The sequence below is a fragment of the Vidua macroura genome, chromosome 10, assembly GCF_024509145.1.
Source record: "Vidua macroura isolate BioBank_ID:100142 chromosome 10, ASM2450914v1, whole genome shotgun sequence".
Classification (NCBI taxonomy): Eukaryota; Metazoa; Chordata; class Aves; order Passeriformes; family Viduidae; genus Vidua; species Vidua macroura.
In genome coordinates this window covers 17,715,065-17,732,198 of record NC_071580.1, presented here as the reverse complement: position 1 = coordinate 17,732,198, position 17,134 = coordinate 17,715,065, and the positions used below count along the sequence as shown (strand labels likewise).

The 17,134-nt window shown below is 42.3% G+C and overlaps 1 protein-coding gene across 6 annotated transcripts in view; it reads right to left on the bottom strand.

Annotated features, from left to right (window-relative positions):
* The window catches only part of PAX3 (paired box 3), a 78,575-nt gene that overhangs the window by 15,769 nt on the left and 45,672 nt on the right, over positions 1-17,134 (bottom strand). For 4 of the 6 annotated variants that reach the window (XM_053986063.1, XM_053986067.1, XM_053986062.1 and 1 more), the window contains one exon: positions 8,844-9,049. In XM_053986063.1, coding sequence (XP_053842038.1) covers positions 8,844-9,049 — 206 coding nt within the window. The remainder of the gene's footprint in view (positions 1-8,843; positions 9,050-17,134) is intronic. The other 2 variants (XM_053986065.1, XM_053986066.1) reach the window with 1 other exon arrangement.

Genomic DNA, 17,134 nt, shown 5'->3' with positions numbered 1-17,134 from the left:
TGATGAGCCACATATAAATGTGTTTGTATAAGATGGGGCTCAGATCTGTAACCCTTGAGCAAGCAGCCCTTGCTGGCTTATGACTCAGGCTTCACAGACTGGGATTCTAAGTGTGCACCATTTATAAACCATGAATGGCCCTCACACTAGAGGGTAACAACGTTTTGGGCTACGCTGTGGGCTTCTCCTCTGCTTGCTATTTCATGGCAGGAGTGGTGGGACTCACTGGGCCATCTGGTTTCTGACATAGGCCATCTGTCACCATGTAGTTTGTTCTGACTGCATCCTCTTTTCAGAATGAGATGCTCAGTTCACACAGCTGCCTCCTCCTTTGGCCGCAACACCAACTCCTCAATTATACACTCCCACTCCAGTTTAAGATGTAGGACAGAGGGATAGGTGGAGCCTCTGTTCTATGTCACAAATCCCTCTCTTATTGTTTTGCTGTACGTACTAACCCCCCCTCTGTCTCCACATGAACCATTTCTGAAAGCAGCTCCAGGGACAAGGCACCAGGGTGGAGACGCAAAACCTGCAATGAGCCCTAGATGAGGGTAGGTCTAGATTCAGGCTGTAGAGCAAGAAAGAGACCTTGCTAAAGATCCAAAGAACACTTAGGAGGGATAATGGAGGTCAAAGAGTGATCAGGGAACAGCAAACCTTGTTGTAATTAGCTGACCCAGGTCATTAACTCTGGCTTTTTGCCTTGACACTCTCTCTTCTTCAGGTCAAGAGGGTTATCTCATGATCTCCAAGTGCTTTGGGAACACGACCAGAACTAGGCTATGTGAATGGATTTCACTCAGGAAAGTGAGGTAACAAGATTTCATTTTCTCTACAGATAAGCATTTGACTTCAAACTCAAGATCTTTATTAAAATGAGTCAAATCCCAAACTTTAATTCAGTAGTAAGTGATTTACATAAATGCAAAGTTTTCTGTTTATGGACAGATTTTTGGCTCATTTTGTAGACTTGTATTTTTTCCACAACCGCAGCTACGTATTAGACATCTCTGAAAGGAACACACTCAATGGTATCAAAAAGTCTGCAGCAGCCACAAAAAGGACATCCTGGCACAGAGCTTTGTTGCCACCTGGAGCTCCATTATACTGAGTGGGACTCTACAGGGGTGCAGAAACCTGGCTGGGCTGCACAGAAACAAGGCTGTGTACTGCCACCTCAGTCCTGTGTGATTGGGATGTGCCAAATGAGTGCTACTTGATGGGCACCCATGTCACATGGCACTGGCACTGTCCTCTGGCACTGGCCTCTTGCTTTCCCCGGTGGCAGAAAGGCAGATGGCACCAGAGTTAGTCCAAAATTAACTCACCAAAACCCCCTGAACAAGTTCAAAACTGCAGAGGAAGCCTTATTGCCACTAATACCACACAAGTTCCTCACTACAGAATGGTAGAGGCACATAAGAAAACAAAAATAAAAAAGCCACCAAATCAAGAAAAAGTTACTAAAAACTAAATGATTGAAACCTAAATAACTCAAACCTAAGTATTTTATTTATATTTTATGTAATGCTTATTACAATTAGTGAAATCCCAAGCTTTATTCAGAAGGTTGAACAGAATTATCAATGTTGAATTCAGAACATATTCAGAATATGTTATTTTAACTGAAATTATTTGGGTCTTTAATCATAATATTTCCCTTAGACTACAGTCAGTTGCCTTGACCTATTTCAAGAGTCCAGAATTTTTTTCTTTTCTTAAATCCTTATGTATCATGAAAAATCCATGTACACTACTACCACTAAAGAAATCTTGAAAAACTTTGCTAATCTCAAGCCAAGACTTAAAAATAAATCCAGTCACCACAAGCCAGTGTGTCTGCTTAGAAACATATTGTAAAAACCTGGGGAAATATTTTCTTTTGTTTGTACATTTCCAATATGATTTAAATACAATGTCCCCTTATGTGCAACAGATTTTCACATCCACCAACATGGCAAAATCCTCATCTTATGAGTGGCCTTTTCAATTCCAGCACGTCCCCATAGGATGCTCCTGTTCTCCCACAAACTCCTTGTGAGGGGCACAATCATCACCTGGCTGCAAGGATACTTCCGGTACAAAGCAGCCCCTGGAGGAGATCCCAAGTGTCATCCTGTGAGAAAGTGCCAACCCTGCAGCGGGCACAACAGAAATCAAACTCTAAACTATCTAAAAATGGACAGAGGAAACATGTCTTGGCTGAGGGACCCAAGCATTCAGAAACTATGTCTGCACAGAAGCCAAGTCACACTCACCGTAGTGAGGCTTGGACTCCTCAGTTCCTATGTCACTTTCAATGATGGAATGTAAATGATCCAGATGATTTGGAAACAAACTTGAATCCCAAAGTCTGGCCAACATTTATGGCTCAAAAATAGACCTGAACAACAAAATGGGGGAAAGTAGCACTTTAAATACTGGAGGCTCCAGTTTTTCAAGCACCTGGAACTGGACTGACCAAAAAGGAAATCACTCTGCCACAGAACATAAAAACTGTATTTTGCACCAATGTAGATGGATAAGGTAAATAACAGGTTTCTTCCATCTCTATTTCCTGATATTTGGATCCTGCCTCTTATTATATTTTTTTCTTAAAGTAGTTTGCAAGTGATCATGCCAATATCTTATTTTGTTGATCCCAACAGGATACTCTTTAGAAGATGCATTTATTCACTTGGAAACACACTAGTGTAATTAGCCTTGACATTTCAACAGTCTGATCATAAACACAGAGTGCTGTATGTGCTTTTAAGGCAAAAAGATCTCTGATTCAACAGGGCAAAACGTTCAAGATGTGAATGTTGCAAAAAACCCATGGAAATTTTGTTCTACAAAGTCCTGACCATTGCAAGCACGAGTGCCAGAAACACAAAAGTCGAGAGACTGATGTATTGTTAATGGCACTTCTAATTTTAGATGGATTTTAGATGGGGGGAGGGAGGGGTTCGTTCAGTTTTTCCTCATGATATTTTTCATGCTAACTGCCTTCCCTACCCTACTATTCCCCACCTCTCCCTTTCCACAAAATTAATATGTTCAAAACAAAGTCTGACCATGCTATAAGCCAGAGTACTCAGCGGATGTTCCACCAGGAAAAGTGTGGGCTGTGCCAGAAGCAGCAGGGGTGCCTTGGGAAGAGGGGAGGCTGAAGAAGGAAATTGCAAACAAAGCTGAGCTCCACCAGCCCAGGCAGAGCTGACTCTGTTACCTTTGCAAAACATGGCAGTGTGACTGCTACAAACACCCTCAGGGTCTGCTCCTACAGCCCCTATAAATGCCAGACCTCACTCACTTCAGCAGCCCTTCGAGGGCATGCACAGGAAATAAGTTTTTTATCCTCCCTTTTCTCTTTCTCTTTGCAGTACGGTGAGTTTCCCTCCTGGCTCACCAGGGTATCAGCACTATGAGCTGCAGGGAGAGGACTGCCAGGGAGCAGCCATGGGATGAAGAAAGAGTAGAAAAATAATTGCTTTTTAACACAACTAGTTGAAAAATCAGCTTGACTGTAACATCTGCACACCCCCAGCCTCACAGGGATAAGGTCCACTGCATACAGATGCACACCATGTTCCCTCACAGCATCCCAAAGGTGTGCCCAAAACCTGCTGAGAGCAGCCTGGCACGGCCACCGGAGGGAATGTCACAAAGCTGAGGGCTCCCTGCCTGCTGAAGCCTGTTCTTTATAGGCATGGGAAGTGATGCTGCTTAGGATACCACGAGTTATCAGTGTGCTAGAAACCAGAGTTCCTTGAAAACATATCGGGGGGAGGGAGGTGGGAATAAAAAATATACCAAACAGAACAAAAACAAAAAAAAAAAAAAAAAAAGCCCAAAGCTAAGAAAATCAAAATTACATCATACACAAAATCAAACAAACAAACAAACAAACAAACAAAATAAAATGCCAAAAAGCCACTAGACTGTGCCTGGGAATAGGGACTTCCAACCACCTCCCAGTGTGATCCAACATACTCCAATCTCTTAGGTTTCTTTGAGAAAACTTTGACTCAGTCCTACAGAAATACTTCTAAAAATCTGCAGCTGAATAGTTCTGAAAATTATTGAGTAATAAGCAAATTGAACTGTGTATTTATAAGTTAAAGCGACACTAATTAGAGCCCTTAGGCAGCAGGGACCATAAAGAGACAATCAAAATCACATCCCTATTTTCCTTTATATTTAAAAATGTCCTCTTGGGCCTGCATATGAATGCAGTTGGTTAATTTAACCATAAGAATTTCCCCTTTACAGGGGAAGGGGGACCTGCAATTACAGGGTTATCTACTGCAAGGATCCACACAGCATTTTCTTTCTTTAGCCTTTTCATGATGCAAGAGATTCAGTCTCAAGAAAAGGCATCAGAAATTCTCCATAAACCACATCAGGAATAACTGTAAAGATCTGATGAAAGTGAGTCTTGAGTGCTCTTGAATCCATCCTGCATTCCTTTGCCCCATCTCCCCATAGGACTGGGCAGTTCAGTGTATATACTCAAACCATTTCAGAGGAGCTGAAAGCAAATTATAACTTTTTTTTGGCACAGATTCCCCTCCCCAGTGATTTCTCAGAGAATGCTTTTCACTGTTTTCTACTGAGAAAAGACTACTAAAGCTGAGAAATTGGACTTCAGAGCCTTTAAACTTTAGTACTAGCTCTAGAGTCATAACTTCTCTCACCTTTCCCCTTTCTCCTCTCCAAACTCTTTCCCTCCCTGTACCACAGTGAAGCAAAGAAAATAATATCCAAGCACAACACTTAAAATACATTTTTTGTAATAATTTTTCTTCTAGCTGCTCAAGACATCTGAGCTCTTGGGACTTATTTGCTGAGGTTATAATAAAGTTTTTACAATAGCTTATAAGCTGATTACAAGTTTGACATGGGAACATTCAATTCCATGCTAGTAGCCTGGAGAGATGTGCCTAAATTTTCAGACATGCTCTGTTGATAAACAACTTTTTTTTTTTTTAATGTCTTCAAGCAAATCAGTTTAAAACTAGGATTTGGCTGAGAAGAAACTCTTCAGGGTGGGAAATAGTCATGATTCAGAATTCTTCCTTACTTGCCCTTCTTTTTCACCATTATTCATGGATGAAAAAGAATCCAAACAAATTTTTCCCATTGCATTTTGGAATTAAACAGGGGGGCCACGTGCCAGCTGCTTCTCACAGCAGGGCCTCCTGCCCCAAGGATCCATACAGCTGGGGCACTCCTTAACAGGGTCCAATACACAAGTCTCATGCAGCACATTTCTGGCAATTTGGGATGCCTGCCATCAACACACAGCCCCAGAAGATTTGCTTGCATGTACAGCCCCCGTTGGCCAAGGCAGGTTCCTGGCTAGCCACAGAACAAACCTGAACCTTATTTAAAAATCCTTTGCCAAAAGATTGACGTAAACACTCCCCACCATCAATTTGAAACAGGCCCAAGCTGCTGCCAAAGCTTGCCCAGTTCATCCAGGTCTAAAAACAAGCCTGCTGTGGGAATCAAAGGTGGCAAGAAAAGATACTACCCACTCCATTCCTGATGCACCATTTGTTACAGAAACCATAACTCCACAGCTCTGAAGCTCAGAAAGACCCTTTGATCTACGCTGGAGATAAATACACTTTTCAAACTTGCCTTCGGATTGTCAGTAAAAACAGGCCACAGACCTTGAGGACCTGCACTGCAACATAATGATGGTTTTAATGAGGTTTTAAACTGGACAGGTAAAGTACTGCCGGGTTGCAATTTTTACTCAAAACATGCAGCACACTTCACATTCCTAGAGTATCGCTATTTTTCTTTCTCTTTAAAGGAAGGATCCTCCTTTGGAACTGTGCTTATCTTTCTGAATTTTATCTGATAAACTCACAAGACCAAAGAACTCTCCTCTTCTTTCTGCATCTAGTGTGCAGAGAAGAGCAAGTGCCTTTGGAAGAGGCAGCAAAAGAGGTTGTCCTGGCTCCACATCACATCTAGGTTCAAACACTGGGGGAAAGAACTCAACAATCCTTGAGTAGAAAGTGCTGCAGGAGGAATTGCAGGGAGTATTTTAACTCATTATTACACCAAGTGTTAAAATATTTGCCATGATTATAGTTACACATCTCGTGACTCTTACAATGTGGAGTTTGTTGGAACACTTCTTTCCCCAAAAGCCTTTCCTGTTCCCATGATTAGGTACACAAATAACATTCACAGTGTAAAGTCTGTTTTCAGTTGCTTGTAGCTCTCAAAAAATTCCCCTTAGGGGCTGACATGTTCTCCACTAGATCTCAGACCAGAGGCACCTCCAAGCAACCAGGTTAGAAACATGCATTTGGTTACCCTTCAGCAGTGGGAAAGTGAGAAAAAACATGGTTCATTGGTGTAAGATTCTTCCTTTCACAAGAGTAATAGAGAGCCTCAGGAAACAGAAGGAAAGGGGAAGCACAGGGTGGCAGGGTAGAGAAAGCAAAACATGAGATGCAAGTAGTACACAGAGGGACTGAGGGAATAGCAAGGTTGATCCAGTTGTAACCAACTAAATAACTGCCCAGACAATATAAAACAACTGTACAAAATTGGACCTTACAGCTCCAAAGGAAATAAATAAATAAATTTCTGTGCTTAGCTGGATTCAGGCTGCAAGAGCCAGCTCTTTTAGATAATGCTTTATTGGGAAGCAGTCAAAGAGATCTTTGTGTATATATCCATATAAAATTTGGTATCTCTGATCTCTATCATAATGTTACCAAAAAAGAAGTGTGACTAAGAAAGCTTGAATGCTACTTCAGTATGTCTATCCAGCCCTCTCAGCCTCAAGTCTCTTAGGGTTATTTTCTTTTCACAGGTCGTCTTTTATTTCATGCCCATAATACGTGGCTATTTTAAGGGCCTATAGAGAGGTGCTGAATGCTGATAAGGCAAATCCTGTATCCCTTAATCCACTGCTAAATCATTCTGCCAGCCTTCAAGTGTACCAGACAGATGGAGTGCACTAGGAAACTGCCCACAGGCTGGTTACTTCAACCCCAGCTCATCTTTAATCCAGAAAGGTTTTGTTCTGGTATTTTAATCATTGATTGACTGGGAACTCTCTTCCATGCCGGGTTAGGTAAAATATCCATGTCAGAGGTACTGGGGAATTCGTGAGGCTGTAGATCATACGAGTGGTGTGAGACAGGATGCGTCTCGAGGGAACCAAGGAAGCCATGAGGAATGCAAAAAGTCACAGGGTTAAAGCCACATTAAGACAGCTGTTATGTTAATGAGAGTTCTGCTTTTCTTCTAGCTGTGGGTCATTGATTTAGAAAAACATGAACAAGGTCTTTTTCATTTTATCGTATTTTTCCACTGAAACTAACATAGACCAAAACATCATCTCTGAGATCCCATTCGTCTTGCTAACAACACATGTGAAGCAAGTTATCTTTGTTATGTTTGTGTGCAAATGATTCCTGGGGCTTGATTTGGTCTTACCTGGCCCAAGTCTATCTATGGAGCTGTTTTGCAAGCATTTCACTTAGTAAACATGTTAAGAAAAGAGTCATGCACAACTGAGTTTGCCTTCCAGACAAATTCATCCACACATCTGATTTTCTCCCACAGTCATAATAAACACTTACAAGAAATGTGGCGTGAAGTCTTCTGCGAAAACATTTAGCAGGTAAAAAGTCTGAACCTTTCAAGACAGATGCTCAATAATACAGCCATGCTGCAATAGGTGTGATTCTCTTAAAAAGTCAGAGAGGTGTTTTGTATTGCTTATTTCAGCTTGCACAGTCTGAATGCCTCAGGCTGAGTTTCAAAGGTCAAACCATAATAAGAGTTTTACCAAAGAAACCAAATTCACCTGTATCCTTGGTCAGACCACAAGTCACCACTCATTTCTCTTCCTTTGTTAGATCACATGCTTCAACATTTTGCTTGTCACCCAACCACACATTAGTTAGTAACACTTGCAACTCAGACTGATTTAAAAGGGGCATACTTTCCCTAGCAATTCATAGATGTCAAATGGTGAAAGAGCAGCAGAAGATTCTGCTTACAGTATTAAACTTTTCACAGCATGTGTTTCTTTCATGTTAAACAGGAGAAGTCCTAATCAAAACTTGAACTCTGAGGTGCAGTTTATTCCAGGATAATTTGGCTGCTATTTTCCCGGGTTTAGACAGCTAAAAATCCAGGCTCACGCTTCTTTTAAAAAAATTAAATCAACTCCATGTTACTGTTCTAGTACATTAGCTTGTTTTAGACAACGCAGATCTACATGAGGCTGTGAAGACTTAGAAGTTATTTGAGCACTTATTTTCTTTTGAATTAAAGTGAGAGTGGGGATAAAAGAGATATTACAGAATTTATACCAAGTCATCTTCAAAATCTAACCTGAAAGTGAACTGTAGATACTGCACCAACCACCTTGCTCCCTTGCATGGCTCTGTAGACACATTTTCCTTTAAAAAATGTTTTTCTCTCCTTTTTTAATGCCTGGAAGACCCAGACAACAACAGATGAAATCAGTTAGGTAACTATAAACTGGCCCAACAGCTGAGCTGTTACATGAAGAGTGCTGTCAAGTGGATAAAGCAAACAAATGGGGATATCAGACTTTCTTCCTCTTCAAAGATTCTGCACTATATTCATGGTAGGTATGGAACAATTAATGGGAATACACAAAAGTTTTTTCAAAGCAGTTCTCTTAAACAGTTGTAAAACCAATGTCCATGTACAGATGTAAAAACTCTATAGCTGTAAACAATGTTGTTTTACATTTTCCTTCTACTCCAGAGCAGGATCATGTAGGAATATAAAAGGACTCACATGCTAACAGAAAAGGAAACTCATCAGGCAGTTTGTATTATACATACCTGGACACGAGCCTCTGTGAGCTTGGCTCTTTGTGCAAGTTCTTCCCTGGTGTAAATGTCAGGGTAGTGTGTCCTCTCAAAAGCTCTTTCCAGCTCTTCCAGTTGTTCTGCTGTGAAGGTTGTCCTGCTGCGACGCTGCTTTCTTTTTAGAGGCAAGTCTGGTTCAGAATCAATGTCAGAGCCTTCATCAGACTGAGGTGCTGATGCTCAAAAAAGAAAGAAAAAAAAAAAGGCAAAATTAGCTTTAGTTAAGGAGAAAAAATGGCAGAATGTTGAATCAATCAATGACATCCTTTCATATGGAGGCTGTCTTGGACCAAAGCCCCCTCACAAACCCCAAGTGAGAACTTGAGAAAAGTCAGCAAGAAACAAACCACGTACAGCATGACCATGACCCAGGAAGGGGATACCAACTCTTGCGATCAGCAGTTTGTAGAGAAATCAATATGGAAACTCTTTCTGGATTTCACAGACATGCAGATAGTGAGATCACAGACAGGGCCAGACAGATCCCAGCAGCATTGCTTGTTTCCCCTGGCCATCAAGTGAACTCGAGCTACAGCTGAACCCAGAGCAGTAACTGTGAAGGCAGCAGAACCTCTTCCAGTACCCAACCACACTCACTTTCTCCAGTAAATGGTAATGAACCAAAAAAGTAGACTTTCAAAGCCAGTCTTCACTTGCACCAGCTGCTGTCCAGGCAACCAGCATTCCTTCTTGCCTGAGTCTTCAAGGGAAACCACCTAAAGAGGGCAGACACTCCCCAGCGACGCTGAAACTGCTTGTTCAATGGAAATACAAGCATTGCTGCTACTACTTCAACAATGCCAAAGAAATTATTGATATAGACATTGATTTAATATAATCCTTTTAATGTAATTTATTTGGAAGCAAACTGTTTCTCAAGCTCCAGCTAAAACCCCCCACCAGGTTAATTTCTAGCTATCTTACATTTCCAATTTCACTCAAGCTGTTTCAGCTAATAAATACAGCTAATCTGTTTACTTAGAGCATGAGAAGCACAAAGTGCTTTTTCAGACAATTCAACTGAAAAATGTATTAATTTCTGCACACCAAGAAAAAAAAAAATAAAAAAGAACAATTACTGCTAGACCAGTGGCTCTTTTGTGAAAGGTGTCTTCATTTTCCAGACAGCATCAATATCTTGGACCCAGCAAACACAGACATAAAGAGAAACTCCTGTGGATCTCTGCATCAATATACTGAACAAACATCAACTCCCAGAGTCTCTTACTTGCAGTGAAGCTTTGTCCCAAGTAAGACTGCACTAAGAGGTTCTCATTCTTGAGAATATTGTTCTCTAGAACAAAGGGGAATCCAGCACAAACATCCTATCCTAAACAGTTCAAGTTCAGTTCTTATTAAACAGGCAATCTAGAGTATCCCAAAATTAACCTTATACATTGTCTGAATTAGTGACAAATCCCAAATCTTCTCAGCTAGGGCGCCAAGTGACACCTGCTTTCCTCAGCAACTGCCAAGTTACAGCCCTACAGGATGGCTCCACACTGTCATTCAAGAGCAAAAAGAAATATAGGCTATTTTAAATAGAGTTTCCCAATGTCACTCTCAGATACAAATCACCCACCTCAAGCAGAACAGCTCTTACTGCCCAGCTAGGCTGGAGGAGAGCACAGCAGCCACACTGCCAGGGTCACACTGGCTACCACTGCACTCTTCCCTCACCTGGTGTGGTGAGGTCTGAAACAGAGCTCAGAAATGTCCCTTTTGGAGACAACTTCCCTGACAAAAACTGCCTTTAATTGTGTACAATGAGTTAAAAGAAAAGGAAGTCAAACCCCAAGATGTCAGGAAATTTTCAATGCACTTACAGACTCCACTATGCTCTTACAGACTCATGTATGAGTACAACTTCTTCACACATCTATGTATATGCCTATAAAAAGCTGGCTTAAACTGTGCAATTTAAAGGGGATGTTTACTGCTAAATTCCTGAACGGAACTCCTTCCCAACTGAGTGGGAAGTATCAGGAGACATATCATAATCTTTTTTAAAATGTTTGATAAAAACTTAGCAAAATGTTGACGTTTCCCTATGCTCTCATTCCTTTCTGCAAAAGAACATGGAACTAAAAAACCCTGACTTCATTTCATTTTCACTTTATATTTCATTAAGCATTATATAAAAGGAACAAAGGTAAACCAATAAAAAAAACAACTCTATAGTATCTAAGAGTCCGGAACAGTATGTATAATCAAAGGCAAGAATTTAAAGAGGAAGTAATAAAATTAAAGCAGGGAGAAAATGTATATCACATGAATTTATTTTCATATCTATCTGCTTTTATTGGCATTACCTTTTGCCAGGCCTAGTTGATATGAAAGTCAGACAAATGTATTCTCAAAGGATATGTATGTACTACAAACAGTACTGGTTTTATTTCTTACAAAGTATTCTTAAATATCACTATCATCAAGGAAGCCTTTATTCTTTTTTTTTTTTTTTTCTTATTAAAATACCATGATTAGACTTTTGTATAGGTGAGGAGGGTCAGAGTACTGGCTGAGCACAAAAATTGGATACACCTCAGCCTTTAGACAAACAATATATATTTTATATATATATATAGTCACAGTGCATTGCCCTCTCTCTAAGCAGTATCTCACTAACAGGTCTGCTGACTTCCATGACATACAAAGATATTATTCAGCACTGGCAAAGCTGGTGAGATTTTAGCTGGGTTATTTCTACATCCATCACCTCCACAGACACAAAACATATATCACATGCATATCACTAAGCTTTAAATGTGTCCTAATGCTCCTAATTTTCCAAGACCTCAAGTCATAAATATAAGGAGACTCACTGCCATGGGAGATTGCCTGGCTGGGCTCCTTGGGATCACCAGAACCCCTCTTATTATACAGCTCAAAATGGGAGAGGCAGTAATTAAAGAAGGAATTACAGAATTAAAGAGAAATTATTTGTCTTTTAACTGCTCATGACCTATCTGGTGGCCTAAGGAATTGCTGCATGCTGATTATCACCACAAATGCACAGCCCCACTGCCCAATGTCACAGGCATTCGGTCACCTGGAGTTCTGCAACCATTCCTTTTCCAAACACTGTAAATAGACACATGGGGCAAAAACCGAACAACAAAATGACACACAAGAGGTCATTCTGTGGACTGTTCTTCCTCCCAGCAAGACATTTCATTTGAATAATTAAATAACAATAACATGACAACCATTTAAAGCCCATGCATTAGGGCTGCAACACAGTGCACCTGACAGAGGCAGGCAGAGGGATTATCATGGAGAGGTGATCCTCCTGCCACCTGTGTGAGCAGAACTTCTCTGGTAGCTCTTTACTCACTGTAACATTTTTTAATAACATATTACACAGGCTCTTCCTCCTAGTGTAACCGCCAGAATGAATTCTGTCTAGCTGTGGATCTCACTAAAATAAGGCCAAGGAAAGAAAAAATAAAAATAGCAAAGGCCAGGGAGGGTTTTGGTAGCAGTTTATCAGCTAGCTACCCTCCACACATCCATCTTCTCAGTTCTTTTTTTAAGCAAGATTAATTTCACAGAGTTTCCCCCTTGCGCCACTGCCGCCCTGGGGCTCACTGGGGTGCTCACTGTGCCAGCCTGGGCTCACTGGGGTGTTCATTCTGCCGCCCTGGGGCTCACTGGGGTGTTCATTCTGCCGGCCTGGGGCTCACTGGGGTGTTCATTCTGCCGCCCTGGGGCTCACTGGGGTGCTCACTGTGCCAGCCTGGGCTCACTGGGGTGTTCATTCTGCCGCCCTGGGGCTCACTGGGGTGTTCATTCTGCCGGCCTGGGGCTCACTGGGGTGCTCACTGTGCCAGCCTGGGCTCACTGGGGTGCTCATTCTGCCAGCCTGGGCTCACTGGGGTGCTCACTGTGCCAGCCTGGGGCTCACTGGGGTGTTCATTCTGCCGGCCTGGGGCTCACTGGGGTGCTCACTGTGCCAGCCTGGGGCTCACTGGGGTGCTCACTGTGCCAGCCTGGGCTCACTGGGGTGCTCACTGTGCCAGCCTGGGGCTCACCATGGCCGCGGTGGCTGCCGGCGCCCGTCTGATCCCCGCAGCCATCCAGGCCGAGGCGAGGCAAGGCGAGGCGAGGCGAGGCGAGTGACCTCCTCGTGTTTGCTCGGGTGCAGGCAAGGGGAGTGCAGCAGGGCCGCCACCCCCACACAAACCCACAGCAAATGACAAATGACACTTTCTCTTTGTGATCTTTGGGATTTTTGTTGACTTATTTGGAGGCTTTTGTTGGGTCCTAAGAAATGGCCTGTGGCTGAGGCCTATTGGGCCGATTTCCACGCTCCATCTGTGGTATCCATCAGCGGGGCCTTTGCCCGCATTCAGGGCTCTGACACCTGCCTGGCAGGATGCGGGAGGCACAAAGGCGGCTGCCGTGGAGGCGGGGGCGGTGGGCCGGGGGGCTGGGGAGGGCAGCCGGGTGAAGGGGATGCACAGCAGGGGTTAATCCAGCTCCCCCTCCCCAAACCTCCGCACCTGGAGGCGTCCCTCCAACACTGCCTCCTCCAGCAGAGGTGAGGGGCTCAAACGCAGCCCTCCTCACACTGAGGGGGAATTAAGGAGGAAAGGGAGGGAGGGCGGCGGAACTGCCCCAGGATGGGGGTGTCAGAGGCACCCGAGGCGCTCCCCAAACACACGTCTGGTGCTGGCTCTCTGTGATGGCCAGGAGCAGCAGTAGGTGGCCAGTAGGGCATTCCTGCCTGGATCCTTGTTTGTGTTGGGGTAGGCTTTCAGCAGCTGGCTTTTAACAGTCGACAAGATAGAAACGCACCAACCCTTTTTTTCCTCAAAATAAAGTCCACAGGAAGATAAAACGGCATCCTTGTTTCGTGCTAACAGCCCCTCTCTTTCCTTCCCTCTCAGCAGTCCTGTTCAGCGGCAGGCTCTTATATCCATACAAAATAATAAAGACTCTAGAGCACCTCTCTCCCTCCCAGCACATCAGCTCTTCATTTTTCGTGTTTGCCTGGGGAAACATGACGCCAGGCTCCCCCCTCTCCTCCTCCTCCTCCCGAAACCTCACTGTCACAGCAAGGAGCCATTAAAAAGAAAATACGCCCTGCCAGGTCTGTGCTAATCAAACCAGGACAAATAAACTCTGACACTCAACAACTCCCCGAGTGCCTGCAGCCCGGGGAGGAGACTACAGATTAGTTATGAATATGGCAGGCAGCAGGGGACAAGCTCAGGGGTCCGAGTCACCCCACAGCCACCTGTGAGCTCTTTAGACGCCACAACTAAAGCTGTGTTTATCTAAGATAAAGCCTGCTTCAAGGAACAGAAGAGCACCCCTAAAGTTTAGGTTCTCCCCCCAAAGCACTTTTGGGCAAGGTTACTGATACTCAGAGCTGCAATTTACCCGATTCAACGTCCATTTTCTGTGCTTCAACATCCGTGAGGTAAGAGGACAGAAAGGAGATTTGGACACCCAAAGTTTCACCCTATTAAGTCACAGCCCAAAACTTGTTATCAATTGGACTCCTTTTCTTTGAAAAGAAAAGCAAAATCAGATTTCAAGAAACAAAGAATGAAACAAGCAGCCACAAAAGATTTCTCAGATGGGTTTATGATAAAACATGCTAATGCTGCTACATGCTTCTTTTTTCCTATTAAAAATGAAAGTTTGGGAATCAGCAAATATATAAAGAAATTCTCAACCTTGCTAGAAAGCAGCAGAGTACCTGATACAATGTGAAATACCCACAAGTAATAGAATTGCTTTTAACCAGTTCTACTGGCATTTTGACTATGATATATCAAAGAAGGAGAAATGAAACCAAAAAGAAAGCCTCTGTTCTAGACAGCAATATCGCTCATCTAACAAGGATTAAGTCACACTTCAATTACTCCTTTGAAAACTGCTGCTATTTGTAAAGGGCATACTTACAAAAAAATTGTAAATGACTTTAACTCCACAGGCACTTTAAAAAAAGTCTGCAGTGAGAGAATGAGAGAAATGTTGAGAAAATATGTTGCTACTTAAGTAAACTCGTTAATAAGAACAATTTATCCGCTGCTGGAATTGGAAAAGAGCAAGCCCATATCCTGTGAGCTCTAAGCTGGAAAGTCAGCACAGAAAGGAAACAACCACCACAGCAATGATAAAAGTGATCTTGAGAAAAATGGATGGTATTTTTATTTTGTTTGCGCGATTCACATAGAGAAATGTGCTTTGTACGGCAAAGTGAAAAGGAAAACAGTAGCTGCAGTAAAAGGAAAAGGCCAACAGTGACTTTTATTTACAATTACCAAGAGACAGGCTATTATTGACCATATGTGCCACAATCGCCCTCCTTATCATGGGTTGGCCATCATGTCCACTGGGAGCTGTTAATGAACTGGGTAATTGAGCTGCTGACATGTGTTACCAAAACAAAACAATAGGAAGAAGAGACAAATGAACATTTTATTTGCCAATCAGAGTAGGTTCCGCTTTTCAGAGAACTGTGCCTAAGTAAGTGGCTGAATACATAAAACAGTGCATTGAAGGCAAGCAGATGCATGCACAATAATGGTTAACTGACAGCCTATGGCCCATCTGTGCTTAACATTTTGTTAAAGAAATTACTTGACTTGCTAAAGAGACAAATCATACAGCTGCCCCAAGTGCTGCATTATAAGAGATAAATCATTAGCTAAACTGTTTCATGCTTAAAATGACAATGCATATTAACAGTTATGCAGGGACATTTTGTCAGCACAGCTTGATGCAGTTATAAGTGACAAAAAATGTGACAGCTCATAGCTATTCAATGATTTCAACTTAGAAGAGAATGACAACACTGTGAAAACAATTTCACCGCATAAACAATAGACAATTCACAGGCTCTTCTTTTTTAAAAATTTTTTTTTTGCAATGATGAAATAATATGGAAAAGAAAAAAATGCACAGTGTCTAACTGTTCTGCACCATTAATCTGCTAGCATGTACTTCATTCAGAATCACAGAGCATCAAAAAGGAACACATTCCATTTTAAATATCAAAGACTGCATCGCCAGCACTAAGAATAAATGGCTAATTCTCAACTGTGCATGAAAGGATAAAGAATTTCTAGAGTGAAAGGAAGGGAAAAGGAAACTGCAAACACAACTACAAAAATCTCTTCTTATTCCCCCACCTCCTTTGCCAAAAGGAGATTTGCTTTGTTGATACAAGTAACGCTAAAGTACTTACCAGCTTTGCATGCGGGTCTGATCCCAACTTTCACTGCTGTAAATTTGCACTGGGGGATTACTATTATTGTCATTGTGATAATTATTCTCATTATCATTATTGGCATTATTAATTCTTATTACTTACATTGAAAACTAAATATAAAGGAACTGTAGTTAGCGCTTAGATCCTGTGGTCCAGGAGCTACACAAACGTATGTGCATTATTAAAAAAAAAAAAACAAAAGCCAAATAAATACTGTGATTTGGTAAAAGTCATGTAGCCTGTGGGAGGTTTCCCTGTGTTTTCAGAAGGTGGTATTTATATAAGAGTTAGCTCAGGTTTAATGACTAAATAAAATTTAAGTTGCTACAGTTTTTCCCACGAAGCCAAGACATCCTCTCTGACTGTGCAGAGTTTCCATTCACTAGCCTCAAAAGACTGCTCTGCTATTTGTACACGAGCAAAGCTGGATCCACGCAAGCTTTGCCCCTTGCTCAGTCTGTCTGTCCCTCCTTTCCCAGCAGACCCAGGCAGAGCGCAGCGAGCGGGAGCGGCGCTGCGCTGAGCCGGGCGCGGCACCGAGCGCACAGCCGGACCGGCCGCCTCGAGCAGCTCTGCAAAAGCGGCAAGACGAGGCAAAAGCACAGCTCGTTGTTTCTCTCCGGGAGCTCACGAGTGCCCACGTCTGGGGATTTTTCCAGCCCTTCCCACAGGGAGCATCCCTGGTAACGCTGAGAACACGAGTACTGTATTTAAGTATTGTGGCATCTTGTCTGTTTGCTTACAAAATACTAGTTTTTCCATTTCAAGGAAAAACTTCCAGAGGATTAAATAACTTTGTCTCCTACATTAAAAAAAAAAAAAAAAAAAAAAAAAAAAAAAAAAAAAAAAAAAAAAAAAAAAGTGAAGGAAACTAAGGAAACTAAATACACAATTTCAAACGAGGTTTTCTCCCAAGAAACGTTAGGAATTTTAGGTGATATTTTAATATAAGATAGAGAGACTTAGGAGGAAAGTGAGAGCTCTCTTGTAGAAATCCCAGAACATATTAAGAAAGGATTGGCGTCATGTTTTCAAGCCA